The 12,596-nt window shown below is 41.4% G+C and overlaps 1 protein-coding gene across 2 annotated transcripts in view; it reads left to right on the top strand.

The window, feature by feature from the left end:
- Nucleotides 1-12,596, top strand: part of Kif5b (kinesin family member 5B) — a 43,431-nt gene that overhangs the window by 12,550 nt on the left and 18,285 nt on the right. For both annotated transcript variants that reach the window (XM_055629228.1, XM_055629227.1), the window contains exons 3-13: nucleotides 1,835-1,908; nucleotides 2,823-2,927; nucleotides 3,347-3,395; nucleotides 3,943-3,998; nucleotides 4,090-4,177; nucleotides 4,336-4,460; nucleotides 5,942-6,046; nucleotides 6,327-6,472; nucleotides 7,153-7,301; nucleotides 8,952-9,145; nucleotides 10,309-10,377. In XM_055629228.1, the coding sequence (XP_055485203.1) occupies nucleotides 1,835-1,908; nucleotides 2,823-2,927; nucleotides 3,347-3,395; nucleotides 3,943-3,998; nucleotides 4,090-4,177; nucleotides 4,336-4,460; nucleotides 5,942-6,046; nucleotides 6,327-6,472; nucleotides 7,153-7,301; nucleotides 8,952-9,145; nucleotides 10,309-10,377 (1,160 nt within the window). The remainder of the gene's footprint in view (nucleotides 1-1,834; nucleotides 1,909-2,822; nucleotides 2,928-3,346; nucleotides 3,396-3,942; nucleotides 3,999-4,089; nucleotides 4,178-4,335; nucleotides 4,461-5,941; nucleotides 6,047-6,326; nucleotides 6,473-7,152; nucleotides 7,302-8,951; nucleotides 9,146-10,308; nucleotides 10,378-12,596) is intronic.

The following is a 12,596-nucleotide window of genomic DNA, read 5'->3' as shown; positions in this document are numbered from 1 at the left end:
TTTTTTTTTGAAACAGGGTCTCTTCCTCCCCCTCCCCTCTCCCTCCACCTCCTTCTCCCTACTCCTTCCTCCTTTCCCTCCCTCACCTCTCTCTCCTAGACCTGGCTGACCTGGAACTTAGAAGCTAGTCTCAGATTCACAAAGCTCTGCCTTCCTCTGTTCCCTAAGGGGCAGGGTTAAAGATGTGCACTACCTTGCTGGTCAGAGTCTTTTTTATCTTGACTTCTAACGGAACATAATTTTATATTGTCTTTTTTTTTTTTTTTTTTTTTTTGGCACCAAAAATCAACTTAAAATTCATGAAAATTGGATGTCAAAAGGTGACTCTGATAATAAGATTTATTTATTTATTTTAAGTGTATGAATGCTCTATCTGCATGTACACCTGCATACCAGAAGAGGGCACCAGATCTCATTATAGGTGGTTGTGAGCCACCATGTGGTTGCTGGGAATTGAACTCAGGACCTCTTAACCGATGAGCCATCTCTGCAGCCCCATCCCTGATAATTCTTTTTTCCCCTTTAACCCCTCCATCTTTTTTAAGACTCTTGCATATTAACGATCCTGGTGTACCCAAGGACTAGAAGAGGTGCTTTAATAATTACTTAGCAAAACTGAATTTGGGGTAGTATCCTGGTCACTGTTGTATGATACACCACGACCATGGCAACTCATATAAAGCAAGCATTCGATTGGAGGCTTGCTTACAGTGCAGAGGTTAGTCCCTTATCCTTGTGGCTGGGAACATAGCTGCACACAAAGATGGCCTGGTCTGGGAAAGGAGCCGAGAGGTCATTACATCCTGATCTGCAGGCACACGCTGGGCCTGGCTTCAACTTTTGAAACTTCAAAGCCTACCCCTAGTGACAAACCTCCTGCAAGGTCACATGTCCTTCTGATTCTTACCAAGCGACTCAGAAACTGGAGACTAAGCATGCAGATATATGAGCCTATAGGGCCCAGTCTAATTCAAACCATGATTGAGTGTGTAATACTCATGGGTGGGTGGGTGAGATTAGGCAGCATTGATTATACCTTGTTACATGTATATCAATTGACAAGGTTTTTGTATTTTAAGACAAAAACTTTAAAGTATACATTTAATGAAATGTTGAAATTTGTGTGGGTAAGTTGGTAACTTAAAATTTGTTTCTTAATTGACAGCAGGAAGTAATCTAGTCCTGAAAACAATTGCTTTGATGGCTCTTTACTAAGAAAGCTACTACTGACTATGTCTTTTAATTGAAAAAGATTTATGTTATTATTTTAAAGTGTATGTGCAAGTGTGTGCCTGTGCTGTGTGCTGGCGTGCACACACCTGGGAGTGCAGTGGCCCTTGGAGGCCAGAGGCGTTGGATTGTTGGACCTGGAATTACATGTTGCTCTGAGCTGCCCTGTGTGGATGCTGGGAACTAAATTTGGGTCCTAGGAAGAACAGGAAGCAGGCTTAACACTGAGCCATCTCTCTTAGTCATGGTCACTGTTGTTGTGATGAAAACACCATAACCAAAAGCAGCGTGCTGCTCCTCATGGCTTGCTCAGTCAGGACCACCAGCTCAGAGGTGGCCTGGGCCCTCCCATATCAGTCACTAATTAAGAAAAAACTGCCCCACAGGCTTGCCTGTGGCATTTTCTTAATTGAGGTTCCCTCTTTTCTGAGCCTCTAGCTTGTGTCAAAGTGACATAAAACTAAAGTATACCTTTCTGTTCCTTCTTTTGATGACCTTATAAACTCATTACATATTAAACCTGGATCACTTTTACGTACCTTATAGTGAGAGCATTTCTCAAGAAAGTAAGTTCTGGAAGTGTAAGATCTTTGTTTTCTCGCAGATGTTCTTGAGGGCTATAATGGAACAATATTTGCGTATGGGCAGACATCATCTGGGAAGACCCACACGATGGAGGTAACATTCATACTCTGTTCTTGAACATGAGCGAGTCATCCACTCAGTGATGTAGGTGTGGGATTCTGAGTTCCTGAGCTTGATTAGTAAGCTGGGCCTGTGTTTCATAGTATGAAGTCTTCCAACTCAGTATAATGTAAAGGAAGGAACAGTCTAGGATTAAATGGCAGTTTTCTACCACTCTGTGACGTGAGAAAACTTAGATGACATTAAAGGTGTTGTCTCTAGAATATCTTCTGCACTTCTCCGATAAGGTCTGCCCTTCCCTTCTCTTGCTCCTCTAGAATGCCAGACGTGGCTGGCCTCTTTTAACTCTGCCCTTAAAGGCAGCTTGTGTTGGCCCTATCACGGCCATCTGTGTTTACCGTTCACCGGGATGTGCTGTGTAAAGTAACTGACAGCCTGTTCTTTTCAGGAAGTAATAGAAATATAGACATTCCTAGCTTTTGCAGGAATTTGTTTTGGTATAGAAAACAATGTATATTTATATGGAAATGAATTAAATCATATTTTTAATGCAGATTATCTAAATTTAGTACTTAAAAGAATTTAGTTGGTGGCCAGGCTGTGGTGGTGCACGCCTTTAGTTCTAGCACTCGGGAGGCAGAGGTAGGCAGATCTCTGAGTTTGAGGCCAGCCTGATCTACAGAGTGAGATTCAGGACAGCCAGGGCTACATAGAGAAACCCTGTCATGAAAAACCACAAAAAGAAATAACTTAATTGGTATATGCTTATACAATATTACAAGTAATGGTTAAAATTTTTTAATTATTTGTAGAGCTATTTCTAAAAAAAAAAAAAAAGCTACTCCTATTAGTGCTTATCCTATTATATTTTATTAAAGAGTTAAAGTTCTTTGCTTTAATTCATCTTTTGAAATTTGTTAAAAAATTCTGCTTTATTTTCTATGCAGGGTAAACTTCATGATCCAGAAGGCATGGGAATTATTCCAAGAATAGTGCAAGATATTTTTAATTATATTTACTCAATGGATGAAAATTTGGAATTTCATATTAAGGTAAATTCCTGAAAACGTTATATTTGATTTGCCTTAGGATAATTCTTTTCCAAAATAGCTGGTTCCTGAAAGTCAGTTTTAAAAAGTTGTTACAGGTAGATAAGGTCGAAGGACCGTTAGAGGTAGGAACCGATCCTAGTTCATACGCCATTAGATGCTGGGTGAACTAGATTTGTTCTTGCCGCTTAGCACAGAGCTCTAAGGGTCCCACCACACTTAACTTCTTGTCCATTGTGTGTGCTGTTTAACAGAGACTTTTTGTTATTTAAGCAACTTAGTAACTCAGGCTTTCCTCTTGGGGTATGAGTTATGGCTGGTGTAATGTCCTCGTCTGGACATCTGGCATTTCGGCTGCATTGCTTCCCAAGAGAACATGCTGTTGTGATTTAATGGGCTGAGCTCTTTTCTTTGTGCTTCAGGTGTCCTATTTTGAGATATATTTGGATAAGATACGGGACCTCTTAGATGGTAAGTTGATCCTTCCTCTGGTAGTGTCGGTGGCGCCTGTTGCTCACCTGTCATAGATGTTCTCAGTAACATAGACGGGACTGCATGCAGCGGCGTGTCGTACACGGGGTAGCCTATAGCATATGGGTACTTCTGTTTTTAATTTTTCTTAAAGTCAGTTAACAAGTAAAGGAGGAGCACCTTGCCTGGGAGGGGCGTGACCATGAGCTGTAGCACACAGGCACTTCTGAACAGTGATGAGAGCTTTACGCCGAGGACTGCAGAGCCTGAGCAGACTGTTAGTCTCTGCTGGTGGAGGCCTAATGTTCTTATCTGTGAAACGTGTGTGCTACAAGTTTGACGTTCATACTGTCACATTAGTTTCTAGCTTACTCTCCTAGTAGATTTACAAGGCCTTGTGTGTTTTTTATAGTAATACATAGCTTATATATAATATAGATTTTTAATTTACTTCCTGTTGTTGGGCTGCTAAGGTAAGCCTCCCACTTGTATTAGTTATTTCATAGCTGATATCAGATCTGTTGCTAATACAGCTTTTCTTTTTCAGTTTCAAAGACCAACCTTTCAGTCCATGAAGACAAAAACCGTGTTCCCTATGTGAAGGTACTTACAATACGAGAGCACAATTACTGCAGAAAGCCCCGTGAGAGACTTTTTAAAGGATGGTAACAATGCTTTTAAAACTATTCCATAGGGGTGCACAGAGCGTTTTGTATGCAGTCCAGATGAAGTTATGGATACCATAGATGAAGGGAAATCCAACAGGCATGTAGCAGTTACAAGTAAGTAGAGTATTCACTAGTACTGCCTAGGGCATGTCAGCCTTACATCCTGCGGCAGTCTGTTCATCTTGAGATGTTTCTAGTATCAAAAATAATGCTTTAGGGGAGATTATTAGTGAAGGAACTGTATTGATAGTTGCTTACTAATTTCGTTGCAGATATGAATGAACATAGCTCTAGGAGTCACAGTATATTTCTTATTAATGTAAAACAAGAGAATACACAAACGGAACAGAAACTGAGTGGGAAGCTGTATCTGGTTGATTTAGCTGGCAGTGAAAAGGTAAACCTTCTCTTGAAATTCTCGTAGATAAGGCATTTCTGTAAATTTTACCTTAAATTGAAGCTTACACACTACGTATTGTTGCATCTTGAGAACTTGCGCAGTTGGATTTGGTAACCTGAGAATTATAATTGTTGGCCAATGCTATGTGATACGGCAATAACCTGCTCCCAAGTGACTCTCAGTTAGCTCTATTCAATTTAGTCAGTAGACACAGTGTTTGAATTAGGATGTGTGTTCCTTCACAGCTTGTTAGCATGTGCTCTCACAACTTTATTCTCAGTCCCTCTCTTATGTTATCAGTATTAATTGTCACTTTCTCCACCTTTCTTGCTTGGGTCTCCTGTTGTCCCTTGATATCGTGGGGTTGTTTGAGGACCCTCACAGCGTCCGTCATGAATATACAGCATCCGTAGATGCTCCAGTCTCTATAGAGTGATGTAGTGTTTGCAGAGACCCTACACACATTCTTCTGTATGTACGAGCCTGTAGACAGCTGCTAACGCCTACTGTAGTGAGTGGACGCTAAACTATATTGTTCAGAGGCTCAGCAGAGACACTCCGCGTATGTTGGGGACACGTGCAGTTTATTCTGGAGTGTTTCTCCTCCTTGGCTACTGAGTCTGTCAGCATAAGAGAGTCAGCTGTACTAGTTTGGAGGTTTTTGTTTTATTATCAGTCTTACATAATTCTAATGTTAGTCTATAAAAAGGGAATATTTAAGTGTTTTAATATGGACTTCTGTGACCGTTAACGCTGTTTTGTTTTACATAGTCTTGTTTACCAGAAGTCTTATCCACATCTTACCTATCAGTGTGACTACACCTGGTCTGAATTCTAGGAGCCATTTAGGCAGTGTGCTTGCGTTTTAAGTCATGGTTTAGCTTATGTAATACTTTAGAACTCTTATTTTTAGCAGTTATGGTATCTGCATTATGGTTTAGGCTATTTTCAGGTTTTTTTTAACGTGGCAAAGAAATGAACAATGTTAACTACAAATTAACATATAAATTTGTTACTGTCAAAAGCTCACTAAAAATAAAATTTAATGGTTCTTTAACCACATTCTTGAACAACTAGTTGTCTAACCTGGTTCTTAGAAGAATAGTAGGTGTGCAGAGTCTTAGTTTGTCAGTGTGAATACCCTTCACCTTTGTCATTTTATTACTATTCATTGGTGACTGTTTGGAGAGCCGAAAGAAAATGATCTTTTTTTTTTTTTTTTTTTTTTTTTTTTAATAAACTGAGATTTCTTTTTTTTTTAAAGATTTTATTTAATGTTCTATCTGTATGTACACCTGCATGCTAGAAGACAGCAATAGAAGGTATAGATGGTTGTGAGCCACCATGTGGTTGCTGGGAATTGAACTCAGGACCTCTGAAAGAGCAATCAGAGCTCTTAACCACTGAGCCATCTCTCCAGCCCAGAAAATGATCTTAAACTTGAAATTTTGCTTGATTATTGTGTGATCTTATTACAGGTTAGTAAAACTGGAGCTGAAGGTGCAGTGCTGGATGAAGCCAAAAACATCAACAAGTCCCTCTCTGCACTCGGAAATGTCATCTCGGCTTTGGCAGAGGGCAGTGTGAGTACACACATCTGTTGCCTCCCTGTCTACCATTAGCATGTGTGCGGCAATGTGAGACTTGACGGTTAACAGGATGAGTGTGTATTCTGAGTTTAGCGCTAGTCTGTGTAGCCTAGTTCTCATTATGAACTCAAGTAGTTAAAATAAAGGAAACAAGCCAGGCCTGGGAAGGCGCATCTGATCACAGTGCCTGAGGCGGAAACAGGATGACCGAGAGTTAGAGAAGGAACTTTACTGTGTAAAACCCACTGGGTTTGTCTGTGTGTGTTTGTTGTAGACCTATGTTCCATATCGAGATAGTAAGATGACCAGAATCCTCCAGGACTCACTGGGCGGCAACTGCAGGACCACTATTGTCATCTGCTGCTCTCCCTCATCGTACAACGAGTCTGAAACGAAGTCCACACTTCTCTTCGGTCAGAGGTCTGTTGTTGAACACAGGGTCTGAGACATTGTGCACTAAAATTACTCATGTCAGACAGGCGCCACTGCAGTCCAGTGTTGTCAGAGCTAGACCCTGGACTTTTGATCAGGGCATAGGTAATACAATTTTACACTGACGAGCTTTAACTTTTCATAGACATTCAAATTAATTTTGAAATTTAGTCAAATTTTTGTTGGAGTTTAATTTCCCATTGATGAAAGTAACCATTTGAGTCAGAGAATAATAAAGCTGTCAGAAATATGAGCCTGTGTTAAACTCACTGAATACTTAACAGGCTCAAGTAATGTCCGTGAAACAGCTACTGTAGGAAAATCAGTTACAGCCTTGTCTTACACCTGCAGTGATAACTCGCGTTACTAAGTCAACCTTGTCAGTGAGTTGGGAGAATAAATACATTTTCTTAGTTTTGAGGTTTTTTTAATGTTACCAAAGAGTTAAGCCTGACAATTTTATTTGTATTGTGAGTAGACACTAGTATATGTTATATTTTTTAGTGTTTGTTCTAAGAAAAAACTAGATAATCTTAGAGAATTTGTTACTTAGCTAAATCGACATATATTAAATAGGGATGTTAATTAAAAGTACTTTCAGTCATATCCTTTTTTCTGTAATTATTACTCTTTCTTAATTATGTCTTTTCCATAATTGCATCACTTAGGGCCAAAACAATTAAGAACACAGTCTGTGTCAATGTAGAGTTAACTGCAGAGCAGTGGAAAAAGAAGTATGAAAAAGAAAAGGAAAAAAATAAGACTCTACGAAACACCATTCAGTGGCTTGAAAATGAACTCAACCGATGGCGTAATGGTAATAATTTAAGAATTTGCCATTTAATTTTCCGACTTAGGGCTGTCTGTTATAGATATTTGAGATTTTTATAGGAATGTTAAATAAAAATAAAGCCTGTTTTCAGTTTGTAAGCATGTAGGGGTCTTCAAATAGAGATTGAGATCTGTCGTTCAGTTTTTATGTCACCTGAAACAGTAAGAGCGAAGGTGCTGCCCGGTAGTCAGGTGCCTGGAATGGGAAGGAGTCAGTAGAGGCCCAAGTGGGTGGATTTCAGCGAAGCGGGTGAGATCAAGGGAAGTTCAGGTGTCCAGATCCATTGCATACCTGTAATCCCAGCCCTGGGGAGTTACCGCCCCAGTGATTTTTAAGTTTGGCCCTGCATGGCCTGTGTGACGATGCCTTTTATAAAATGCATGTATACATTTATATGTACTTATATGTAAACCTAGCTGGGAGTGGCAGCATACGCCTGTAATGCCAGCACTGAGAAGGCAGAGCATGATGTATACGGCAAGAGTATGCCAACCTGAAAACTAACAAAAACTTGGGAACAGACCAGAAAGAAAGTTGGTTTGAATTGTTGACATTGAGGAACAGAGACGAAGGATGGTGAAATGGGACTTGATACCCATCACTTTTTTTTTTTTAATTTTAAGATTTATTTTATAATGTATACAGTGTTCTGTCTGCATGTGGTCCTGAATGCCAGAAGAGGGCAGCAGATCTCGTCACAGATGGTTGTGAGCCACCATGTGGTTGCTGGGAATTGAACTCAGGACCTCTGGAAGAGCAAGCAGTGCTCTTACCCTCTGAGCCGTCTTTCCAACCCTGACACCCATCAGTATTTACAGAAACATTTTAATTCAGTAATAACTGACAAGTAGAACTTGAGGTAGTTCAGTAAGAAGTGGAGTTCAGGGTTCAGGAAGGACGCTTGGATGACTCATGTCTCCCTGTTTCTTACTCACGGTCTGGAGGAAGAAAAGGAAAAAAGTGTGCCTTGGGTCCAGAGGCTAGGCAGATTGCCTCTGCTCTGTACCTCACAACAGACGCCTACCGCCGTCCTGCCTCCCTGCCAAGGGGGAACCCACAGTCTCAGGCTTTAAGCCTGCTAAGTGGACTTTGTCTCCACCGTCAGCAATCCCAGGATGTGCACAGCCCTCACCAGCAGGCAGGCCTCAGTGGAACACGGCTTAGAAGGCCTGAGCTTAAGGACCACGCTTGCTGTTTGTCTGACATCTTCACATGGGCTGGCTATTGGTGGGCTTTCCTGAACAAACGTAATCTGCAAAGACTAGATTAAAAAGGTAGTTCTTCAAATGTTGATGTAAAGAACACGATAAAGATGATTCAGATGTAAGGAGCTGCGGTTGACCCTAAAGAGACTGAGATGAGCAAGTCACAGGGCAGTTCAGAGTAGCTGGTGTAAGTGCCCACGCTCAGAGGTCTGCAGAGTGTGTGGAGACAGTGGAGGAAACAATAACAGTGACCGACCAGAGTGAGAAATGGACAGACACTGGAGAACTTTTTAAAGCACAAACAAATCTGCTAAAAGTGGCAGTAGGGAACACCAGCACACACCTGGTCAAAGCAGAAGGAATGTGTGGACATGCAGAGGGACGGACGCCAGTTACTACGTTTGTAGTAACCATCTCATTGTCGTTTCAGGGGAGACAGTGCCTGTGGACGAGCAGTTTGACAAGGAGAAAGCCAACTTGGAAGCTTTCGCAGCAGATAAAGATATTGCTATTGCCAATGATAAGCCAGCGGCTGCGATCGGAGTGTCCGGCAGCTTTACAGATGCAGAAAGAAGAACGTGTGAGGAAGAAATTGCTAAGTTGTATAAACAGCTGGACGACAAGGTAGCTTTCCTTTTACCTGTTTTATATTTGTCCATTTGTTGTAGAGTGCTATTGACACCAGTCTTTTTAATCTCGGTATTAAGGTTCCGTGTGGTCTACACCTTTATTTCTGTCAGCTTTTAGAAAGCCAAGGTAGTGCTGGGGTTAGTGGGCCATGCTGAAGTTGCAGCACTTAGGAGGCAGAGGCAGAAGGAAGGAGTGTAAGGCTAGCCTTGAATACATGGTGGCTTTGAAGACAGCCTGGGACATATGAGACCAAGGTGATGTAGGGCTGGGAGAATCACAGCCACGCAAAATTTAAGTGCTGACTTGATGGTGTGGCATGTGTCTAAGTGCCAGCATGCTGGTGTCACGTGGGGCTTTGGCTTCCATTACAGCACCAGGGAGAGAATAAACTTCAGTTCTCTGTGGAAACTGGGCCTCAGAACAAAGTGCTCCGTGTGCTGGGCGTATAGGAAGGTGAGGCAGGAGAGTCTCCAGTTTGAGGCCAGCTGGAGATACTGTACCTAAAAACAACATGGCTCTTTGGTAGGGTACTTGCCACTTGCCTCGAATGCAGTCCTGTGTTCTACCCGTTAGCCAGCGAACAAAACTTAACTAGAAAATTTTGTCATTGGGTTTGTGAAGAATTATAGTGAAACAACCATTTAGAGATCTGAGGTCCCTCATGAGAGTTCATGGGAAGAGGAAAGGACAGGAAAAACTCCTAAAGCATGCTTTTCTCACTAGAACCCAGGTATGCAAATATGCAAGACTGGTGTCTTAGGGTTTCTGTTGCCATGCTAAGTACCTTGTCCAAAAGCACCTTGTCCAAGTCGGGGAGGAGAGGATTCATTTTGCCTCATAGCTTATTTTTCCTGTGAGCATGGGCACAATAGAAATATTTTTGGGCTTTGAGGTGAATATATAATCACTAGTTTCTGTAATAGTTTTAAATAAACTAGGGGGATTTTTAGCCTTTAAAGTGACTTCACAGACTTTGATCTTTTCTTGGTTATATGGCCTATGGCACTATTATTAATGAAGAAAAACCTTCTCTTCAAGTTTCCTTAGGAAACTTAAATTCTATTGACTATTTTGGAGGGGTAGTAATTCAGAGTTGGTGTTGGGAAACAAGCCAGGTTATAGTATGCTTTGATAATTGGATACTTTACAATTTTTAGGATGAAGAGATTAACCAACAAAGCCAACTGGTGGAGAAGTTGAAGACACAAATGTTGGACCAGGAAGAGGTGAGTTAAAATGCTTGGAGAAAAGCTTTAGTGTTTATCATGGAGAGGGAGAGGACTCTGGAGCGCAGGTTGTGTTAAACACTGTAGCTTTAAAATGACTGAGTGTGCATATGCTGAAGGATCAGTGTGCTGTGAGTTAACCCTTGCATGTATTGAATGATGCTTTTTATTCTTGAGTTTCCTCTCAGGTATGGAAGGCAGAAGACGGTTTCTCTGAAATGTTAGTTTTTACCAGGTTAATGGCATGTAGTTTATGTGTATCTGTAATCCTGGAATCAGGAAGGGCATGTCAAGTTCGCAGCCAGCAAGGACACTGTACTGAGATCCTTTCTCAGAAACTACAGTAGGGAATTCTGGACCACATGACTGTGGCGTCTCTAACTCTTCTACTTTATTTAGATGATCACAGTATCTATCATCCTACTATTCCCACCTTAAATATTTCCTACAGATGTGGGAACAGAATTGCCTGGAGTGATTGTTAAATACTCTCACTTAGGGAAAAATATTTACATATAGATGAGAGGGAGGAAGACAACTGTATACATAATAGTTTTTATATTCACTTCCTCACTTGTGTTATGTATCTAACGCAGGCTTTTTCTCACTAGTAATCTAGATATACCAATATGTGAGACTGGGATTCTGTTGCCATGCTAACCATGACCAAAAGCAACTTGGGGAGGACAGGATTCATTTTGCCTCATAGCTTATTAGTTTATGACTGAGGGAAACCAGGGGAGGAACCTGAAGGCAGGAAACAGAGCTGAAGCCATGGAGGAGTGCTGCTTGCTGACTTCTCATGGCTCATTAGCCTGCTTCCGTACAGTGCCCAGGACCACCAGCCCAAGGATGCCACCATCCCTGTGGGACAGCCCTGCCCATATCAGATATCTGTCAACAAAATGCACCACGGCCCTGCTCATAGGCCGGTCTGGTGGAAACATTTTCTCAGTTGAGGTACTCTCTTCCAAAATGATCCTAACTTCATCACATTAACATAAAACAAGCCAGCATGGCACTGTAGGGGAGGACACTTTCAATCCCAGCACTTGGGAGGCAGAGGTAGGTGGTTCACTGTGAGTTCTAGGCCAGCCTGGTCTGCAGAGTGAGTCCGGGACAGCCAGGGCTACACAGAGAAACCCTTGTCTTGAAAAACCAAAAACTAGCCAGCATAATAAATATATGACCCAAACATTTTACTGATGATAAATCATGAAGTTTATTTTAGAGCAGTTATTTGATAAGCATTTATTCTTGCTCTTAAACATGAAAGGTTTGAATCCTAATGGGTGCTTCAGTGTTTTTATATAAAGAACTATATCCTTGCCGCACATTTGATATTGCCGAACACAGCATCTTCCACACTTAGTTCTTCAATATCTTGATTTTATAAAAGTTGATGCTGAAAATGCCACTTGCCATAAATGCATAAGACAAAATGACAGAAGTGTGTTGAAAGGCTAGCTCATAATTTTGAAAATCTGTCCTAATCCCAAACCAGAGTTCAGTGAATAATTTTTCATGATAGTTAAGTCAGAAACGTGGCGGGTTTTTTAAATCTAATATTCTAGCCCAGTGGTGCTAGTACACACCTGTAATCCCCAGCACTCAGGAGGCAGAGATGGGCAGATTCTGAGTTCGAGACCAGCCGAGTTCCAGGGTAGCCAGGGCTACACAGAGAAACCCTGTCTCAGCCCCTCTCCCACCCCTCCAAACAAAAAATTTCCTCCCGTGTACCCAGGCATTTGGGTTTTAGTTAATTACAGCTGTAGTCAGGTTGGCAACTAAGAATAGCCATCATAGATGTTAGTAATTGTATGATTTTCTGGAAAGATGAGTGCCACATGAATAAACATACTTACTCCTTCATGTTGTCTTCCTAACCCAGTCAGTCTGTGTCGCCTTTCATTTCATTTCTCCTACATTTCTTACGATTTAGTTTAGATCCGCATTTTATTTTACCCAGTGTACTGGGGATAATTGACAAAATAACCCCTATTTAAGGTGTTTTTGAGAGCCTAAAGAAATGGCTGTCATCAGAAAAGTCTGACTTCATCAGTGTACCTTTTTGGATTGTTGAGACAAGGTGTTTCTTTTTAGTTGGCTTGGATCTTGACATTGCACCCAAGCTAGCCTAGCATTGTTCCCGCCTCAGCCCCTGCTATGTGCCTCTATGCCTGGTGTCTCTGTTGTGTGCTTCTGCTGAGACTGTTCTT

Source organism: Psammomys obesus, unplaced genomic scaffold (assembly GCF_907164565.1).
Source record: "Psammomys obesus unplaced genomic scaffold, mPsaObe1.curated_primary_1811, whole genome shotgun sequence".
Classification (NCBI taxonomy): domain Eukaryota; kingdom Metazoa; phylum Chordata; class Mammalia; order Rodentia; family Muridae; genus Psammomys; species Psammomys obesus.
Note: the sequence above shows the minus strand (reverse complement) of the source record. Positions and strands in the feature narration are given on the sequence as shown.